Genomic DNA, 22,127 nt, shown 5'->3' with positions numbered 1-22,127 from the left:
CCATACATCTTCTAGGTACAGGTGGTACAGAAGACATCAATTTCATATGTTCTGGGAGAGAATGTATTAAGGAAACTGACACGTATACTAGAAATACTGTAATACCTGTTGGAAATACAGCCTTGTATTCCTAGATAACTTATTTACATGAAGTTATTGGCACCCAGAATTTCCATAGTTCTGTACCTACCCAGCAGCCTGCTATAAAGTTTCTGTGGTCAGTCATTCCCTGCTTTGTACCTTATATATGCATTGCACAGCTGATGCTGAATCAGACCTGGCACATTGATTATGCCACTCTTGTTTTGCGTGAACCCAAATGGCTGACAGGACTGCAGTGCAGAAAGGAATGAGAACCCTGCTTGTAGACTATGTGCACTATTTCAGAATTAAAAATGCAAATTCAAGTCTAACAATACAGAAATGTCTAGAAAAATGTTTATTTTTAAAAAATCAATGATGCTAATTGGAGCTGTACATGCACAACCTAGAGAGGTTTGCTGATGAAGAGTTACTGGGGAAGGTGGTTTCTGAGTGGGTGTGTAATGTAACAGAAGTATAGAACTACTCTTAGTTGGAAGTAGTGTTTTCTTTTGAAATACAGCACTGAAGGTATAGCAGCCAAAAAAGTCAGGCTGCTTTGTCACTTCACTTCCAAGAGTACAGTATCTCAGTGAATCCCCTTAGCTCCTACTGATTTCCTGTACTCTAAGCATCGAGTAAGATTGTTCAGAATGTATATGTCTGAACAGATTGGAATGGACTGATAAAAGTTGAAATTAATATAAGAATCACATTTTAAAAACTGAAATAGAAATTTTATGTATTCCTCTTTATTTTTCTTTTATAATGATAAAAGCATTTAATAATATTTTAAAATGGCAATTCATATGGATTCCTCCACTTCAGATGGATGGTGAAAAAATTTAAAAAGTAAAGTAGAACACAAATGAAGTGTTAAAGGGAGCCAGCTCACTGAACAGTCAGTTAACTATGGGGAATGGGAGCTGTTATGGCAGTACAGAGGGAATATATTTTCATTCAACCTTCAATTTTATGAACTGATTTAGTCAAATGGCTGTTTCAAACCTGATAAACTAACTTGGCATTGAAAAAGTGAGAAATACTGCATTCCAGGATTAAAAACAAGACATTGCTGAAATGGGATCTACTACTTTAGAAGGCCGGTAAGTATTTGATTACAGGCTAATTATCTCAATCAAGTTCAAATATACAGAGCTGGGGTCAGAGAAATGATAGTGTCTATTTTATAATATAATATCATTGAAATCGATCACCTTTCGTGCATACAGAGTTGACAGACAAGTCCCAGCTATCACTGGACATAACCTTATTGATTTTCTTGATAATTCAAAAAAAAAAAAGAAAAAAAGCCACAGGAGAAAATGAGAGACAAGATGAACTACAGACCTCTGGCTGATCTCTCAGTTATACCTGTACTTACAGCTTGTCTGTACATGAGAAAAAAAAACCAAAACGTATCTGTTCTTCTCCTGTGATTCTAAAAGTGTTGAATGAGTCCTCAGGCAAAAACAGAATAGTGAAAATAGTGTTGAAAACCAAAACTTTGAATCTAGACTTCAGAAGTAGTTTGGACTATGTCTGTAATTTGGGCAGACAACTTTAGCCATCCCAGTACAAATTGGCGTTCTTAGCAAAAACTTAATTGCATTGCTTAGAAATTCCTTGTCTTTCCCCCCCAAGCTTATGTCTTTTCTCTCCAGAAAACATTGCCAGTGGACTCATCTGAATGTGAGCCTTCTGCTCACATGTGTTCTTCTGGGTTAGTGTGGTGCTGTAATTGTGGACAAAAGGAGCAATTCTCCTGGACACACAACCCTGCTGTGCCACACTTTGATGGGGACCTTTCTAGTAAGATGAAAAGCAGCCTGGCACCGTAGAGATGCTTCTTGTCATTTTTGGTGGACTTTGAATTATGTCAGTCTCTTCTCTGTGGTTATCATATTTAATAATGGGAGTAATAATTCACTGTAAATAGCCATGTATTTCTGGACTATTTCAGATGAAATAAACATTAGAAAATTACTAAATAATGTTCTAGGCTTATGGAAAATTAGTGAATGAATGATGCATTCAAATGGGAGAGGGTAAATGTTGCAACACGTGGGCAATCCCATCCAACGACTGTTGAGTTATCAGAAATTGCAAGCACAATCATAGATTTCTTAAAGCACTGCAAAATTTGGCAATTAAGTGCGGCTAACTTGAAACTGGGTCCTGTACAGACTCATGGGATTTTAATCTTCTGGACAGAAAGACAGCAAGTGCTCTCTGTTTTGGAGAGCAGGGTGTGCTCCAGAGGTTGGTTCAGAACTCAGGGAGAGCTGAAAGCGTGTGATGAAGATTGTCTTTTGAACCGAAAGAATGGAACACACTAAAGCTCATTATCAGTAATGGAAATTGATGTGCTAACTGTCTCACAACAACAGGTGAAACATTGAGCTGTCTGATGAGGTTTGCATGGCAGTGCATTTTGAACGTTCCCTTTTGTGATCAGGCTGTGCTCCAGCTATAATAGAAAGGGCTGTTCCAAGATCGTTCTGGATGTTTCTGTGGACATAATTTGAATTTTCATCATGGATTTAAGTAAAGTAATGTCAGAAATGTTGGAAATCTCTCAGATTAAGTTGTGGCTTAAGGTAGTCTTTAACCACTGAAGGAAAGACTGCCAACTTGCTGAATCTCCCTCATCTGCATCTGCCCGTGCAAGCCAGCTTTGCCTCTAAGCCAAGGAGAGGCAGACGTGTGCAGTGAACTCCAGGTTGCAGTTCTGGACAGAAGAAAAGGATTGAATCCATTTGATATGAGAAATTGGAGAGAATATTGATTTTTTTCAGAAAAAAGAGTAGTTTCCATGTCAGTTGTTTAACTGCCATCAGACAATAGATGTATGTGAAGAGATGACAGCAGGTCAAGCTGAGACTTGGGCTTGGCTATAAGGAGCCACGTCTGTGAGCAGTGGAGGGGCCAGATCAGGGCTGAAGTGCTGGTGAGGACAGAGGGCTCGGGGGAAACCCACCTGGCCACAGAGCTTCGGCATCAGTTGTGAGAGAAAAGATTGATGCTGGAGAAAGAAACAGCAAGCAGCTGTAGACTGTACAGTTGCTTTTAGGTGTACAGGAAAAAAAAAAGAGGTTAGCATTGGTCTACACGGAAATAAAGGACAGAGAGGAGAGAAAGAGTGGGAAGTAATGTCCAGAAATCCTATCTGTGGTACCTCACGTTGTTCAGGGAACTTCTGTGGGACTGCCAAAGTTAACTCAGCAAGAGGTAAGAAACAGCAGAACTGCAATCCAGTCTGTAAGGACTTGCATGAGGGAGGAAAGAGGATGAATTTCTGTAGGGCCAAGGGCAGAAGTGAGCAGACAGTACTCTATGTTGAATAGGTGAAAACTTCTCACAGGGTAAACTTTTGCTTCAGTTGAATGTTGGCACATTTGTTCTGGCACTATGATAAACGTCTGCTCTGTTCCTCTGTATTCCTGTTATTTCTGTTGAGGAACCACAGTGCACATGAAACGTCTGTTATAAGTTACCAATTTAAGAACAAATGAAAACTGGTTTCCTGGTAGAAGTGCACTTGAACTGCAAACTGAACAAAATGCTCTGGGAGCAATAACAATGGCTCTGGAGATGGGGTGGGTAACGGGCTGAATGGCAAAGTGCCTGTGTGTGCATGCATGTGGCTCCCTCCAGCTACCCAGCCTCATTCCTGCCCTGGACCCTTCTCTTAGTCTTTAAGCTAATAGAAAGAGCTTGCTTTCTTTCTTTTTTAGAATTTAAAAACCTGTTGGGATTTGCAGTCTTTAAAGAGAAGTTTCGAAGAAAGTAATTGGCTTTGCCTTCATTCAGACACTGAAGCTCAATTTTCAGTGCAGGAGAGCATTAAAAACAGCAAAGAAAAATGGCCTAAGTGCATATAGTTGTAATACATGCTACATCTGTAGCATCCCCAACAGGATACAAAAACAATATAGCTCAGGCACTTTGCTAGCATGAAAGAGCATCATTCCTTTGGTATTAGTTTATAGCACATGGAGTCATCTCTCACTTGCAGAAAAAGTCACTGAAATAATTTATGTCACTATTAAACAGCTTCACTGCTGATCCATTGCAGCCTCAGCACATTAACTATATTTACCATCTAAGATACAGAAAGGAATATGTCCTTTCTGACGAGGAAGCAATAAAGTTTTAGTGAAATGGATGTAAATCAAAGTTTAAGTTTTCCTACTAAAAATACATAAAGCAATGTTTCACATCATGTTTTATGCATAGAAATATTCTGCATTTATAAATAAGCACTGAATTTGTTGATAAATACAATTTCTACGTTGCTGATTGTTTGGATTGCTGATTGTTTGGGTTTGTAAATTAAAAAGTGACAATCTAAAGAAAAAATGCTTTTTTTCTTTTTTTCCTCATAACACCCCCTTTGTTTTTACAGATATGAAAAGAGTACTGAATGGTAAAAGACAGAAAGGAAACGGCCTGAAAGTGTAAAGCTAATTAACATTCTTTTTCTGGAATTCTCTTGATTTCAGCTGTGTGGTTTGCTGCATATACATGGCTTTCTACTTTTCTTTTTTGGAGTCTGTGGTATTGCATCAAGCTGTCACTTTATTAAAGTTTTGCAGACTGTCTGTCAACGTGACAGACTAGCACCAGGTTGTGGTTTATTGCTGCTAGTCCTTTACTGGAAGGTGGTGTGGTCACCAAGAACCTGCATAGGTAACTACATGATAAGAGGGGAAGCTCTGTGCTGCTCCTGCACTTGCTGAGTTTTCTGGAGATCCTCTACTCAGATGTGAACCAAACTACTGTTGTTAGCTAAAGCTGTCTTTAAAAAGCTGGTGATGGTTATTGGTCTTGTAAGACACACCAGATTCTTGAATGTGACTTCTTTCTATAAGGCTGGAGCTCAGCAGGGTTTTGGAGGCATGCACTTGGCTACTGGCTGAGCTCTGGTGTGGAGTGATAGTGTTCTGAGCATGGATTGCAAGTCTGATTGACCTGGAGTGGTGAGTGGGACCTCTGGGCACAGAGGAAGAACTGGAACTGTTGGGGAAAGCAGTGGTACGTGGTGCTGATTTCAGGTCAAGAAACCTCTCTTCTCAAAACAATTCTCTTGTAGCCTGTGCTGCTTTGGAGCATACAGCCTGATGACAGCTGGCCCTTCAGGCATTAGGCATCATCCACACAGCTGTAAATGTGGCGTGCTGGTTGTTGTTCTTCCTCACACTGAGGAAAGAGAAGGACAACCAGTTCCTGGCAACCAGAGAGAAAATCCTGCTGCAGTCAGAGGGCATTTTGTGATCTGACATTTTGCTTGTAGGCTGGCCTCCACATACCAGGGTTTTGGCTTTGCATTTGGTTTTGAGTGCATGAGGTATTTTGATCTCACTTGGGCTTATTAACCCCAAACTTGTCTCACTTTTTCAAGACAACTAACTGGTCTACTGAAAGCAATTGCAAATCTTGCCTTGCCTTAGAAGTTATGAGGGTAACTTGTCAAGGCTTTTTTTTTTTTTTTACAGAATAATCTTTGACATTCAGAATTAATCAGTCCTTGGCTACTTCTGGAGAAAACCCCAAGCCATCATGGGCTCAGGATGTGGCCTAACTCCCCATGTGCAGCATGGTTCTGGACTACACAAGGTGCAGGCTATGGTACCAAATAAGCTGTCCTCATTCGGCAGGCTGAGCTGCTCTCAGAGGACTTCATGGCCTTGTATCACACCCAGAATGAGGTCAGAAGATAATTTGAGCCTGCAGTAATGTTTTTTCTCCTTCTCATTATTATTATCTTCATTATAATTACCATCATCCTTATTATTGACAGAACCAAAGCTTCTGCAACTTTCATCAGAAATAGCCCTTGAGGTCTGATGTATGTAGACAAAAGCAGATGTTACAAGCAAACAAGATTGTTAGCTTCTTTTAGCTTAAAACCAGCTGTTATGGTTTCTTTAATGTATCCTTTTTCTTTTTATCTTGAAGGCTTAAAAAATTTCCCTGATACTTATCAGTAAAGCAGGAGCTGTATTGAAAGAGTCAGCCATGAGGTATCCATGCAAAAGGGTGCTTTAGGATGCATCTGCTTCTGCAGCATCTTTCATGTGGACAAAATTATAGAGCCCAGCAAGCTATCTCAATGTGTCCAATTGCCTATTTTAACAAACACATCTTTAGGCTTCTGGAAGTAAAGAAAGGTCATTGCTAGGATGAATAATCTGACACTTGGAAAGAGATGCAGTGTGATGGGTATACTGCTCTCCAAACTGTGTGTACAGAAAAAATAATAGTAAAACTAAAAGATAACATATAAGCAATAAAAAAAAGCAAGAATCTCGTCCCAGGAGCATCAATCCTAGCATCATCAACCCAGCCATTTAGATGGTGAAGGGAAACAGAGAGAAAATGTCTCACTCTAGCACTGAAGATTACATGCCATCAAAAAGATAAAATTACCGGAGACCCTTCTAGATCACCCAAAAGGTGGGGTTGTGTGTATCCAACACATTGAAAATCTATCCCAATTCATCACCTTTGCGACAAGGCAAACACTTGGTAGGTTTTGTATTTTAAGTAGCACTCAAGGTGCATGAATATAAATAAATAAGATAACCTGAAAGTCCAAGTCCAGGAATGAAAATTGAGCAGACTTCAGCCTTCATCATCAGCTTAGCTCCCAGGGTGTGACAGGCAATTTTCCTTTTTAATTTTCTCTAGCAGCAAGGAAGCTAATGGTACATCTTAAAAGATACGACCTTATCCTGTAAGTTACCTGAAGCTTGGCAGAAGATGGGATGGTCTCACTTTCTGTGTAAGCCAAATTTGAAGGGAAAAGTTCCCATCTTGCTTGCATGAATGGACTGGAGAGTGGGTGGGAAAACTTGATTCTTGCACACAATTTTCATTCTGCTTCCAGCCTTTTATCCGTGTGAAGGTTTATAGTGTTGCCAATTTATACATTTTTAAAACATAGATATGGCTGATTGTTTTCATTTGGCCAGGATGAGTTGTAAAGCCAAATTTCTCCAAATCATGCCTCAGCACAGGATTTTCTTTCCCCTCATGGTCCTCTTGAAGTCAATGGAACTGTATGCTTTTGTAAAGTTATGGATTTGCTGGACTCTTAAGATGGCAAGGGCTTTATGAAATAAAGGGTCTGAATGGCAGCCAGAGTTATTTCAGTGGTGACCTGACAAAATATCATTGGTATTGTGAACCTGTCATAGATGCAGGTAAAGGAAACAATGAATTCTCCTGTGCTCCTTTCTGAAGGGTTAGTGATCTGTATGCAGTTAAGTGGGAAACTGCATACAAATATAACAGTATTATACATACATGCAAACGTGTTCCTCCTTATCATGTTACTTTGTTTAGGATAGGCAGGCTCTCCACCACACTTAGGCAGTAGTTACTCCCTTACCTTGCTGTTTCAACTGATATCAGAAAATGTTTAAATGTCATTAAATTCCTCTTTTAAGATGTCATACAGAAGCTCTGTGTCAGAGCCCAGGTCAGCATGCTGTAGTTATGGGCTGCATCTCTCTTCCTTTTTCTGCTCACATACGTTGCACTGTTTTTGATTTGTTTCATATTGTCTTTATAGATGCAATGGTGCTTCCTCCCATAATTCCTGGAGTTAATCAAATTCAAGAGCACAGCTTGTTCCAAGAACACCATGTGGCACTTTGCATTCAGTGTTGGCTGATCCCAGGCCTGAGGGTTGAACGATGTGCCCCTGTGCACGTGGAGCCCCAGCATGAGGTGGGCTCCGTGCCCCTGCTGGGAGAAGGACGTGGTATAATCCTTCTGCCAGCTTGTCCGAATTCCCACACCTCTGTGGATCAGCACAAAGCTAAACCTGAACATCACAAATGCCAAAATAATGATCTGGTCACTGGACCATGCGGCCTCTATTTAACTTGGCTTCAGAGAGAGCGTTCCGCTGAAGTGAATAGGAAGCTCACACGTCCGACTGCTGTTATTACAGGTGTCTAAAGACTTGAGCACACATTGCTGCACGGGTTTAAACTCATTTCACATTTCAAAGGTTTTCTTTGTGATCAAAGGGACTAGAGTCTCCTTTATAAATGAAAGTAGAGATTTGGGGACAGAAACTATATCCACCATAGAAAAGGAAAGGCTAGGAGATAGGAAAAGTGCTGGGAACCAACCCAAAGCAGGCTCCTTTTCTGGTCTAAGTTTGTAAGAGCAAGGCTTTGTTGGGAAGAGGAATATCTTCTCATTTAGTGGATGTGTTTAATCAGCAAGATTCTGAAATGCAGCTGTGACTGAAATGCAACGGTAAGCACTTCTTGTGGCTCTAAGGAATGATTTTTCAGAAGAGAAGCCTACTCCAAACAAGCTGTATTGTTATTTGCTTGTCCCATTCTGCCATCATTACTTGCTGTTACAGAATCAACCAGCATTTCACATTCTGGCAAAATGAGTCTGCATGTTTACACAAACTAGATCATTTACACAGAGCTTAGTCATTGTTAAACGTGATTATAATAAGTCCGTAATAACATCCTAACCAAATACAGTTTTTATAGGAAATTAACAGTGAAGAAGCTTCACTGAAAGCTACTGAGCACAAATCTGTTGTAGACAATTTGAAATGATAGAACAAATGGCTAGGACAGAGGCAAAGTCATATTCCTGCTGTGCTGTGCTGGCCTTGTGTGGCCCTTAACAGGGACCAGAACACAGTATACTGTCCTTTAGCCTGTATCCTCTTTTGAGCCACTGAGTGGGTACATCCTCTGAGTCCAAGAAACTGGCCTTTGTGTGGTTGTGTGTGTCAAGAGGAACCATGCCTCACTTTCCCCTAGATTGGGATGATCTCGAGAAGTAGCTTGCTATCGTCTGTCCTGCCAGCTTATGAGTGTCAGAGTTTGGTGTGAGTTTGGAGCCTCCTCATCGGTACCATCTGGGAAAGAGCTACAAGACTGTTACCCACTTTCTTGCACACCTGTTAGATTGAAATCTTCTGAACGTGGAGTGTGACTCTCGTGTCACATTCAAGGAGTTGTGCTATCTTCTGCCATAAGAGATGGAAGAAGCCATGCTGGGTGCAAGGATTTCAGTGGGCTCCGGTGTTTGTCTGCAGTTTTCTGATCAGATACGAAGAAAGTACAAGAAGGCTTTTTCCAAGGGTAAAATCTACCCAGTGTGACTATACTGGCATTATGTATGTGACCCTTTTCAGTCTATGTGCTGCTCATCTCCTGGTCAGCCATAAACACCGCTCAAGAGCGAAGGTGGCCTCTTGGCAACAGATCCTGGCAACTGTTTTACGCTGTGAGTATCAAGATCATCTGCAAAGATTATAAGCAAAGAGGAAGAAAGGACTCAAACGCTGTCAGAAAAGGACAGGTCATTTGTTTATTTGCTTTAATTGCTGCAATGGGTGTTCTGGGTCATTAGTTGCAATTCAGGAGGATTTAAGCTAAGGTCACTTAGCCCAGCTGGAAAGCACAGCCCAAGCTGTCTGCTTCCACATGTGGCCACTGCAGATGCAGATGCTCTTTTGGATGACTAAAACTAATGTTTGTTTTGCCTCCTTTGAAGCTTTATAGTTTTAAGTGTCTGACATGAATGAGTGATCTTGAAATCAGTGGCATCTGAGGGTCATGGTTTAAAGCGCGACTCTATACCAGCTTCAGAAATACAGGTAAGAGATCTCCCAGAGCTGTTATTTCATCAGGAAAATAATAACTGACTGGATCTATCAACACTCCTCTGCTCTCTGGCCACCAACTCTGAAAATTTACTGATGATACAGCATGTTAAGGTTAATTTCTGGCTTGAATGATGTATTGATAGGGCTATTGCTGTGGCTTTGATGTTTAGAAGGGTGTTGATTTATTGAGGCTGTGCTGTTTACCTTTGGAAGGGGAAGAATTACTTTGCAACAACAGCAGTTCTCAGAAGGCAGGGCCGGTGGCTGTCATTCATTCCCCAGAGTCCCATTATTCAGGCCTTCCTCTGATAGCTCAGGCCAAATGTTATCAGATGGTTTATATCCCAGGAAATCCTCACTATTTTGGGAACAAAAGCAATATCAGATGAGTCTCTGGGTTCACAGTTGCAGTGCTCCTGGTATGAGAATTCCCCTTCCCAGGACTGTCTTGTGCAAGTGATTTGTGAAAAATTGGAATGCCCAGGTACTGTTTTAAAGAGTAATATTACTTATGCCACATAATGCTTATAGGCTTAATCCCCAGCATAAGCCTTACATTTTGTACATCTTGGCAAGTTTCCTTGAATAAGCATACTTTGCAGCTAGATCTAGCTAAAGGAATAAATTCCATGAGTTAAGCAGAATGGCCAATATTCATTTTGAAATTAATTCTTACCTAATGACTCTAGGCTTGCATGACTGCTATTGCCACTACATATAGTATTATAAAAGTGAACATTTTCTCTGTTAAGTCTCTAAGAATGTCCAATGACATTTATAGAAATTCACTGCTTAATATTTTTCTCTTTTATTTTTCACTATCCCCTGCCACTTCTTTTTACATCTGCCTTTATGAACTTGTCAGGACTCCACTTACAAATAAATGGGAAAGCGGAGCACAATATTGAGGAATTTCTTTAAGACTTTGTAGATGATTTGCTAGAAGGCTTTATAAGTGATTTTGCTTATTGGTATGAGTTGGCTTTTGTAATTTGTGATCCGTGAAGAATACTTGCCACGAATACATCAATCAGTTGGAGGAAGTAGTAGCAAGCCTGTTTGATTTTCGTTTATAGTAGGAGTTAAGGCCCTATATTCCCACCCCCTAATCTATCCTTAAGTTAGGAAAAGCTGGTAAAAGATGCTTTTCCTGATAGTGGCAATTAAAACTGAAGTATCACTTTCACTTTCTTACAGCTCTGGGATAGAAATTGCCTTTCTTAATGCACTTCTGTTTTACATATAATCCTACATATGTCTCTGTTTTTAACCGTCTTCATTTTGTGCTTGCTCCAAATCAATATACCAATTCCATGTGTTTAAAAATTCCCTTCCAAAATCAGAAATTGGAGGAAAGGGGGAAATCCTCCATAGCAGGGCTGGGAGCTGGGAGCTGGAAGTGGGAGCACCAACAGCACCCCATGTGCTGCTCACTGCAAGGGCAGCTGGACAGACAGGAGCTGCAGCACGAGGGCTGAAGCAAAGGGACAGAAGTATAACCAAACCTTTTCCCTATTTTCCTGTGTCTTTTTAATGAATTAGTCAGTACGATGCTTATGGTGTGATGTCAGTTATGACAGCAGCTGCTTGGCATTGCTATAATTGAGAAGAAAGGAAGAGAGGACAAGAGGGTGAAGAACTGTCTGAGGGGAGGAGTGTAAGGGCTGGAGGGAGAGTGGAGAAAGGGCACTGCTACCAGTGTCTGTGGGACACTGATACCCCTCAGGAGCTGTCGTTGACTAGGATCCTGACAAGCAGCCCCTATAATCTTGCCTAGGTTTGATTATTTGTGCCTTCAGCATCCTTTTCTCTCACCTGGAAAATTGTAGCTGTGGAAAATGCTCACATTTTTTTCCATCCCTCTTCCCTATACCCTCTCCTGATGGACTATCTCACATGGAGAAGTGACAGATCAGCCTGATAAACCAGCCTGATGAACCAGCCTGGCTTTGTTGCACTTACAAGCCAGGTGTCTTCTTTATGTAACATTCACATTTTCCAAAATATCTTTCTTGCTGTCCCTTATGTTGCTCCTAAAGATCCATGCCAACTGCAGATAAGATGGTGAGGCTCCTTGTCAGCAGAGTCTGTGACCTATAATCCTGACTGATCCTAGTATTCCTTTTCCAGCTTTGTTTCCTCTTTGATTTTGGGACCGAAGCCATCTTTTTGCTAAGCATTTGTAAAGGGTTTAGCAGGATGTGGTTATCTCCCAGGACAAGGGCTTTCACATACCATACTAATGGAAATATAAAAATATATGAAAAAAATGATGTGGAAGAACTGCTTTTCCTTGCATCTTAGTCATGGATTTCTTGATAAATATGATACAATAACACACACTTTTAGATGATGACTTCTGTGATCATCAGCACTAAAGGCTTTTCGGTTCCTTGTGGCAGAAGGGGCCCCTGGATGGCTGAGGTCACCACTTTGTGAGTGCTTTGCAATAGTTGTAACTGAGAATCCTGTGGTTGGATACTGTATAGAGCCAAAAAAGTATTACCTAGGAGGAAAATTACAGGAAAGATTTTCCCCCTTAAAAGGAATTTATCTGATTTCTCTCTTCCTTAGATGTACAGATTGAATCTCAACTGCACAGGGTACTTTTTGCTGTTTCTATTGAGGAGAATGAAGGATTCTGATTTAATAAATGATGTGTGTGGGACATGGCTGATGACTACCAATCATTAATTTGTCCAGTGCTAGTTTTCAACCACTGCAATTATTTTCCTATTTTGTGGCCACAATATCTGCAACTATGTCACGAGTCAGTACTCCGAATTTGCTATATCACTGCATTCCCTGGGTTCCTCCCCACCCTTCTTCCTTGGTTCTTCTTGGTTTATCACTCTAAAAGACATTCACTGTGCAAATAATGTTGCTCTTCTGTCAATTACCTTGTTGCTTAAATACTATTCCAATGTAATAGGTAAGTAACTGCTTCCGAGAGAGATTGGCTGTTAATTTTTTTCCATGTCTTTGAGAAAAAGGAAGTTATGTCAGGAAAAAAAATATATTTATTGGGAAGGAGGAAGGTACTGTGCATTTGAAACCTATGAGACTAGTTGATTTTCAGTTCAAGGTAATACATTTAATTAATGGAAGAGGAGACTTTAAAAGGCAAAAGTATTAAGTTTGGTTCCTGGTACTCCCCATAGCTTCTCTTTTTCTTCTCTGAGCTGGAGGATTTTGCAACTTTTTGACCAGCAATACAGTGATCCAGTAAATAAATACTATTAAATCCATTTTGCACTTTTCTAATATTCCAAAGGAGAATTCCAGAGTATGCAAACAGAATGGGAGCAAGCTGTCAATGCTGTTCTCGTCACTGGTGTTTAATCACCCACACTTAGCCTAAGTATTTGAAAACAGTGTAGTTACTTTGAATTTCCCATGATAAATTTACCGTGACAAATTGGAACAGAATGTGGGTTTCTATTAGATGTATAAATTATTGACAATTTTTCACATCCTGAAAGCCGTATTGATATATGGATAAAGATAACTGTTTCTTGATGAGCTCAAGTCCTTGAGTTTTAGCACATTAAGAGATTTATACAACTTGCCTGAGACAGCACAAAGTCTGTGTAAGGAGCAGTGTATTTTTAGAAGCTAATTTTTTTTAATGCATTCAGGTAATAGGCCTATTTTTTGTCTATAAGGTATACCCCAAACTAATGCCTGCAATCAATAGAGTGTCCGGATGGTCAGCATCTCTGAGAATTAATGCTCGCTAAGAGAAGGAAGTGGTTTTCCTTTTAAAAACAAGAGATCAACAGAGAAAACAGAATAAAATACTGAAAAAAACCTCCATTTTTCTTGATTTTTCAGAAAACAAGACGCATCCACAATTATTACAGTTTCTAGCTCTCCTGAGTGTGAAAAACCAGCTATGAAGAAGAAAATTCCCAATCAGGCGTGTCATGTGTGGGAGAAAAGGAGCTGCTAGTTTTCAGGCTGTCACTTTACCCCTACTGCTTCAGCCTGAAAACAGCTGAGGCTCGTTCTAGAAAAATCAGTCTGGTGTACTTACCTACAAATGAAAGGAAGACAAGGGGAGGGGTTGGTTTCTGTTTTTCTTCAGGAAGTCCTGCAGTATTAGTTTTGGAGGACTCTGACTAGCTTGTTATCAAAAAGAGGTGATAAAATATAGCATTAAAAAAAAAACCGTACATGTAAGCCAACTGATATTTTGAGCTTTGGGATTGCATGTATGATACTGCCCTGCAGCAGAAATAGGGTCAAATCAAAGGCAGCTACAGAGAGTGAAGCAATAGTAAAAATGCCTGTTGGTAGAGAAATAGCTCCTGTCTCCGTCAAAGCAACCTGGATCAACTGTAGACTTTTCAAATCAATATCCAGGATCATGGGGGATATAAAACTTTAAGCGTGCTGGCCTAAGGAAACAATAGGAACTGTTGCAGTAGAGCTGAGTTGCAGGTGACTAAGAGTGTGTGACGTGGGCACAGCACTGTGCTCCTCTGGTGGGAATGCAGCGTTGAGCTGGGATTAGGGGACCCTCTGTGGGCACGTCAGAAAGACTCAAAGGGGTGAATGGGAAGGCTTCTGTGAGCTGTGCTCCATGGCTGCGTCCCTCTGGTTAGCTATAACTGATCCTTGTTTTTAAATGTTTTCAGGCATCTTTAAGCTGAGATGACCCTCTGAGAAATGATCTCAAAGCCCTTTGGGGGGATTTCATTACCAGAGCCTGGAGAATTGGCTTAAGAAGGGAGCCCTTCCCTGGGTGGAGGAGCCTCCAGCATTTACTTTGCAGTCAGAGTGCAGACCTCATTTTGCTCTACTCTGAGGAAATGGGAGTTCGTCTGGAGACAGCCTAGAAATCTTTTCTGGCAGTGAATTGCTGCCTTATTCGGAAACCAGGATGCTATGTAGGAGTTGAAGGTGCCTGTGTTCCTCTTAGCTTCCAGACCACACTGAAGGAATTCTGTGAAACCTTATTATATTACTGATGGGAAAACATGAGGGAATTTGCCATGTGGAAAGCACTAGTGTGTTATTGGGCTAGGGTAACAGATTAAGACCAGTTCTATTGTGCATGAATGTAGAATTAAATAAACAAGTTGGTTTTTTTTTTTTTTCTTTTTTAAAGGGAAACAAATTGATATGGGATATATTGCAACATCTTCCTAATGCAAAAATGATCACATACTGCCTGCTGAGAGCAACTTTATTTAATCTATGTAAGCTATAGCTTTGCAAATTTACCACAGAGGGAACTTCTTCAGTGCAGCAGAGAACTGCTGGAATTTGCAAGAGCCTTTCTTTTTTTTTGCCTGCTTTAGGAAAGCCTGCAAAAAGAGGGCAGCCTTTATGATTTATAGGTAACCACATATAGAAAAGTCCATTTTTTTACTACTCCATGATGTTAAATGGTAATTGTCAGCCATGCTTTCTTTTTCCACCTCCAAAGTACAAGGCTATCTGTCTAACCACAGTGTGGCACTAATGGTATAAATGCAGCAGAACACAGATGGGAATTAAGCACCAGCTGTGTCATCATCTTCATAAATGCAATATTAAAGATATTGTAATACCTTAATTTTTTCTTTCTGCTTGTGTAAGGCAGAGCTGCATGACAAAGAATATCATAACTTTTCTGATGAAGTGCAGCTTGTAGCCATTTTTACATCAAATGACTCCTTTGCCCTCCTGTTCTGCCAACAAATGCTCATCTCGCTAGGGCTTTCCTTGTACCAGTATTAACAATCTGTTATACACCAGATTGGGGTCATTAACCACTCATTAGTTCCTGAGCAAGGAAAGCCACCTCTTGTATGTTGAATATTGATTAGGAAGCAACAGAGCATACCAGTATGAAACCACCATGGAAGACGCTCAACTTCTGAAGCATAGCCTCTGCATTTGTTTTGTAATGTTTTGAATTAGATCTGCTGCTGCTTTCTTTTTCATTTTTGCTGATTGCTGCCTTTGTCTTTCCTCTTTTGTACAGGAGCGGGCACCAAATAATAAACAAAAATATGCTGTCATCCTCAACCTCTTGTGGGATGGAGGAGAAGTCTGACAACTTAACTTGGCTTTGCTATCCCTCATGGGCAAACGTGCTTCCTTTCCTTCCTGTGATGCATTGCAAGCGTAATGTGTCTTGTCCTGCTGCCAATACCACCACAATAGATTACAGTGCTTCTCTGAGCAGAGATACTGGTGAGTAACTCCCATCTCTACTGAAATTAATTCATATATTTTTCCCTGGTTTGCATCAAAATCAAGTAACTTGACTGATTTAAGGTCCAAACTTGTAATTCTTAAATATATAAAACCCTTTCAAAGAGGATGACCTTGAGGTAATAACTTCAAAAGCTGATAATAAGATTTGTGCTCTGATAGTAATAGGTGTTTAAAAATTAAACAAGCAAAACATTGTTTCAGTATTAAAAAAAAAAAAAAGCCCTCATACATTTTATCATAATATGTGCTATAATCCAAGCCTGACTGTGCATAATAAGCTTGTAATTCCATTGATTCATTGATGGTGAGATAACACCTGTAAATGACAAATAGATTGTGCACAAAATGGTGTGCAATGAGCCTGATGCAGCGGCGCAACTTCTCCGTAGTTCCACTGTGTTACTGTCCTTCTGCCTGTGAGGAGCAGCGTATCTAGAGGTGATGGAACTTGCTCACTGCCCTCAGAGCACTGTGAAACAAATTGGTTAGCTTTTGTAGATGTTTCCACTAGTCGAGACACAGCTTTAACTTGACTTGTTGGCCTTTTTTTTCTCATACATTACAAAAAGACACTTTTTTTTTAGGATGTTTAGCTGATTAAATTGATCCTTGGAGTAATTGTCACACAAGAACCACAGTGATTGCCTATGTTACTGGTTTTGTGCTTCTCAGAATAGCTTTTTTCTTGTAAATCTTCCTGTGTTGGCAGAGGGAATTTTAGGACTGACGTTTTGTGGTAAGGTACACATACATGATATCATTAAAAAGGCAAGCTTTTAATATAAATGTAAAACCCAAATTCAGTGTGTAATAAGAGCGATATATGTATGTGGCTATGTATGTATGAAGAGAATTTTACCGTTGGAAGAAGCATAAGTGTTTGAAGGTGTGAAATTAAAGGCAAAGGGAGGGCAATCTACTCCTCTACACATGACATCCCCACAAAAGTCACAGGGCCAAAATATCCCAAAGACACAATCTCCTACTTCTGAAGTCAATGACAAAAAAAATCCATGCTGTATCAGTAAGTAAGGCTGAAGGCTTTTAAAAGCTATTAATATCATTTTATCCATTACTTGTTTTGGAAAATGAGACAAGCTCGCTTGAGTCATCTTTTGTGGCTTCAGAGTCAGCATAACAGATCACGGGCTGGAGATCCCATCTCACCTGATTGTCTTCACCTCTGTGAAATGTACCCCTACTTTGGAGAGAAGGATATCTGCCATTTTGTTCTCCATTATTCATTTCAGAAAATGTAGCCTCATCTATTTACCAGTCTGTGATGAGGCAGAAAGCGGGGTCTGCTTATCTAATAATCTCCCTGCATCCAATTCAAAATCTTGCTACGCTTTCTTGTGGCAACACTGTCATCATTTCTCCATCCAATCCTTGCTAACTGCCTCTCTTAGCTTGATGTAGACTTCATAAAAAGTAAATATCAGGTTCATGCAAAATAAGATTTGCTTTGCTGAGTGTTAAAGTCTGTCCTTCTGATGTAGACTCTTATTTTTGTTCAGATAAAGTCTGTTTATGAGGCTCATAACTTTTTGGAAATCTCTCTCTTTTTTTTTTTTTTTTTTTTTTAAGATTAATATGATTTAGGCAATTGCAACTAAATGAATGCTTCCTGTTCTCATTTCTCATTGCTCCCAAAGAGTTTGAATAGAAACCACAGAACTTTTCTATATAGAGCCCTGGGGTAGATTGCTTCAGTAACCAGGAAATACTATGGACTTCTTAAATATAGTCTTGTCTTGAATGTTAAACAAGATGGTGATCTTGGCAGCTTTATTTCCAGAATCAGAGGTAGAAATTCCAGCTGTATTCTGCCCGGACATGGGAGGTTTTTTTTCTCTTGCAGTTCAAGTTGGGGCTTGTGTAATGGACTGGTTGTCAGTTGTGGGGCTGCATGAGTTGTTTGTGTTCAAACAGCACCTTTTGGTGCAAGAGCCCCAGCCAAATGTTCTTCTATAATGAGTCAGGGCAACAAAGATAGGGAAGGGTCTAGAGGACAAGACATATGAGGTGACCCTGGGTGGGCTACAAGTAGCACGATCACCCTCAGCTCTTGCCTCTGCTGCCTCCTTCAGAAACATCTCTCAGTGTGGGCAAGTACACACAAATGCTATCTGTAAATACATCTAGATGCAAAAAGGTTTACTTTTATGTGAAGTCTGTATGCGAGATGTTGCATCCGAAGATGTGAAGTATTGTAATGTTCAGAGATGAGAATGTTGTGGGAGAGGGTTAATGCTTCACTTGAAGGCAGCATTAGTGACCTGTAACTTGGTGCTGGTAAACCAAGTTGTCTAGAGAATGTAGACCCATATCTCTTTTGTTTTCAAGATAAACCTGACAGTTCTCATTAAGGCTGTTTTTCCTAATTCCCAACCCAAAATTGTGTATTGCTAAAAATAGAGATTGTAATGAAGTTACAGCTTTCAACTGTGGGGCCTTCTGGATAACTCCATTATATTGCAATTCTATTAATTAAAATGAAGGAGGAAAAATATGTAATAGGATTGTGTTAATAAAGCATGAAATGAAGTGTTACCTTAAGACACTTGTCTATCTGTTTTCCCTTATTGCATGAGCAGTTGTCTTTGTCTTTCCCAAAATACACTGAAATTGGGGGAAGAATTTTTCTTCCCTTTTTTTTCCTTTTTTTTTTTTTTTTTTTTTGAAAGGCAGCTTCCAGGTTTCCTATTCATGTAATTCTGTCATCCTCTGCTTTGTCACCAGGTTATTTTAGCTTTTTATGGGGGGCAATGAGTGGGAATACAATGTAGCCTGAATTGGTGCTTCATGTTGAATGCAGGCTGCTGAGAGTTGCAGACTGAGTCACTAGTGCTGCTGGAAAAAAAACCCCAAAACTATAAATCCTATGTCCTTTCAGAGGAACTTGTACTGAAAAATAACTTTCACATCTCACCTTAAACCTAAAGGGTTTCTAAAATAGGCTATGGTGTTATAAATCTGCAGTACAATTCATAGAATCTTAATGGTTATCATAATGCAGAAGCAAAACTCTTATATCAATATGACTGTACAAGGAAAGAAAATTGAATCTTTCCCCGTGTTTTCTGAATTAAAATTTAAAACATAAAGCTGCAGAACAGATCTAGAAGCTGCAGGTAATGTTGAACTTGATTCTTCAAGCATGGTATTATGCCCAATGCATTAATATTTTTTTTTGCATAGCTTTAGTATATTGCCTCATTTTTCATATACAATCTATGCATATATAATTTTTACACATTTCCACCAAATGGGATTGGAGCTCTTGTGAAACAGATTGAACTGACCTCAGCTGTTCATAGGGCTGAGGTCTAACAAGTGCAGGTCTCTGAACGATGAAGTTCACATTAAAAGACATATCAAATGTTAAATTTTACTAGTATTTTAAAGTATTGTGTGTTAGTATGAGCAACATTCGTATCATTTTTAAAAGGAAAAAGAAGTCAACCTTCAGGTTTAAATAAAGAGAAAGTTCAAGCAGGAGTCAGTTTGTCTGTGCGCTTGCCAAGGGAGAATTCAGAAGTGAGAGCAGATCATAAGGTTCAAATGGGCAGGTGTGCCTGGCAGTGAGGGGAGCACGGGAAATCTGCCACTGGCAGCAGCCAGCACAGCTTCCAAGGGGCTGTAAAATCCTGGAAATCAAAGCAGAGGCAAGATGTAAACTATGCCAGCTTCTGTCCCTTGCACAGCTCAGAGACACCGCCGTAGAAATAAAAAGTAATACTCTGAGTAAACCAAAATGACAGAGCGCTCGTTGCAAAGTGCTGTTTGAGCATATGTGCAATCCAGTTACTAACTCAAATGAAATATTCTTCTGACTGTTATGGGCATCAGCCTTGCACACAGCAGTGTCTGCGTCAGAACTGGAAGAAGTTCCATAACTTATCCTAAAAAGTCATTAGTTACTAAGGCGATTTTTTTCAGTCTAGCTGGATCAATTCACCTGAAATTGTTGCTAGAAGGAAACAAAAATATATTTCTTGGTAAGAGTTTCCATAGCTGAAGTGATGTTTTTCCAAGTTGAAATGCATCAGGCTTTTGATAGCCATTATTAGATGATATACTGTTGGGAGACTTCGGTTCTGAGGTGATCTTGTCTCATTTCGCTAAAATTAAAGGGTGATTTGTGAGCTCGCTGTAGGGGGAGCAACACTGGCAATTTTTGTTGCAGGGCTTGAGGTTTTACTGCGAGTTTGCAAGAGAAAATGAAAAAAACTCGATGTGCATTTTCATGTCTTACGTTTGAAAAATCAGCATAAGAATGTATTCAGTGATTAAAATGGACATTCCTTTTGGTGTTCAAATAACAAGGAAGCAAACTCTTTGATCATAGATTGTGAAATACTTGAAAATAATGAACAATAGCTCCAGTAAAGATTTTCATCTGAAATATCAGTGAAATATTCTCTGCTGCTCCAACCGCAATTGGATGTTAATCCAAACAAAAAAAAAAAAACTAAAAAAAAAAAGCCCCGAACAAATCACAAACTTGCCTGCTTCTTCACTGGTGGGGATGAGGATTGCCTTGTGGTATGCTGATCACACTGCCAGCTGGGTGCTGGTTAGTCTGACAGTACCTCTCGTCGCATCCCTGCTCTGCAAACTGTCCCTTGTGCTGCTTTCAGAGATGATGCTGATGCAAAGTAGCTCAGCAAAACCTCTGCTGAGCATTTGCACTGGTGTAGCAGGAGGGAGGAAGCACTGTGCAGGGAGGAGGAGGGTGGCCAGGGGATCTCGATGCTGCCAGTGTGACACACGTCAAGTCACATGCATTAAAAACTTATGCTACAGGCTGTATGACTAATTTGAGCTGACGTGTCTGATCTATGTTTTTGTTTGATGTAGTATTTCAGCCTTGCTGTTTGCTGCCTGGGTATTCCTCCTTGTCCCTACAAGGTGCTGCTGCAGGTTTGCTGTCTTGGCAAGTATTCCTGCTCTAGCTGCTGTCATGCATTTAACTATAATGTATATGTACCTAAACCCAGGGGTTTGTGTTTCTACAGAGCATTTTCATTGAGATTCACATCTAGATCCTTAGCTGGTGTAACAGAAAGTGCTAACTGTGTGTTTCTACAGTTGTTTTAGTGGTGTTTTCTTTGTGGAGTGAGGCTTTCCAAACACCTCTGGGATAAAGAAAGGATTTGAAACTTGAAGCCATATCATTTAAGAAAAAAAAACAAAATCAAAGTCTTCAAAAAGCAGGAATGATTTGATTTTCAAATCATGTTAGAGGGAAAAGTTTATACGACCAGAACAGAAACAAATCTGTTCATGTGTTTCTTCTATTTTTTCTTTCTTTTTGCCAGGCATCGAATTCAGGGTATCGAATGGATTATTACTGGTTCTTATCTAAGTTTAGAAAGAGCTGTGGATATATAATGAATACAGCAGAGACTTCGGTGTTTATTGGTTTCCTGGTTTATTGATGCTTTGCTTGCCTGTCTTTGCAAGCAGTGCCATTCAGGAAGGTCTGGCTAATGTCCAAAGGCAGTCTAGATTTGTTCCATTTATTGCTCTTCTGAGTTTGCCTTCTGGCAGAAAGTTTCAGATCAGGAAATTTTTGCATATCAAGGCTCACAGGTCTGCTTTGTAAAGCTCGGAGTTCTTAGAAGTCATGAAGCCTCTCATTATAAATTAAGGGAACTACGAGTTGATAGGTTCTAATTCTTAATTCTTCTGTGATAGCCATCCTTCATTTTACCATAACTTTGTGTAACTAAATAAAGACAGCATTGCATGCTGTCTTACAGCTTTTACAAAGCTAAAGTACAAGGGAATATTACAGAGGAGAGGTGTTTTGTACAAAAAGTTAGAGCAGAGTTTGGGTTTATTGTGCAGACAGGAAAACAGCCAACACTGGTCATGCTGCAGATGATGTCAGTAAAGGAAGTTCAAGTGGAATTGTTTCCTTTCTTCTAGAAGATTCAGAAACTGTCTTCTACATGTTGGTTTATGTTGGTCAGCAGAGCAGGGACTGCTGCACAATTAAATGCCACTGTGGAAAGGAAATATCTTAACATCTCTGCTTCGTGGGTGAATGCAGCCCAGCAGCACAGAGAAATAAGGACAGCTCTCGTTTTGGTTCGTTTTAACTGTAAGCACCTTGATGATGGTGGCCTGGGCTTATTTAATGTTAATCCCATGCAGTACGTTCAACAGT

General features: G+C 39.9%; 1 protein-coding gene across 12 annotated transcripts in view; it reads left to right on the top strand.

The window, feature by feature from the left end:
- The window catches only part of LOC116227292 (uncharacterized), a 77,384-nt gene that overhangs the window by 29,532 nt on the left and 25,725 nt on the right, over nucleotides 1-22,127 (top strand). For 7 of the 12 annotated variants that reach the window (XR_016468124.1, XR_016468122.1, XR_016468116.1 and 4 more), the window contains one exon: nucleotides 15,714-15,925. Coding sequence is in view for 4 of the 12 variants with exons in the window: in XM_090143554.1 (XP_089999680.1) it covers nucleotides 15,714-15,925 (212 nt within the window). In the remaining 8 variants the exon portion in view is untranslated. Of the gene's footprint in view, nucleotides 1-1,745; nucleotides 2,118-5,579; nucleotides 7,512-7,660; nucleotides 9,388-15,713; nucleotides 15,926-16,533; nucleotides 17,474-22,127 lie in introns of those variants that run through there. The other 5 variants (XR_016468117.1, XR_016468119.1, XR_016468123.1 and 2 more) reach the window with 5 other exon arrangements.

This window comes from Phasianus colchicus, chromosome 7 (assembly GCF_987193195.1).
Source record: "Phasianus colchicus chromosome 7, bPhaCol1.hap1.1, whole genome shotgun sequence".
Taxonomy (NCBI): domain Eukaryota; kingdom Metazoa; phylum Chordata; class Aves; order Galliformes; family Phasianidae; genus Phasianus; species Phasianus colchicus.
Note: the sequence above shows the minus strand (reverse complement) of the source record. Positions and strands in the feature narration are given on the sequence as shown.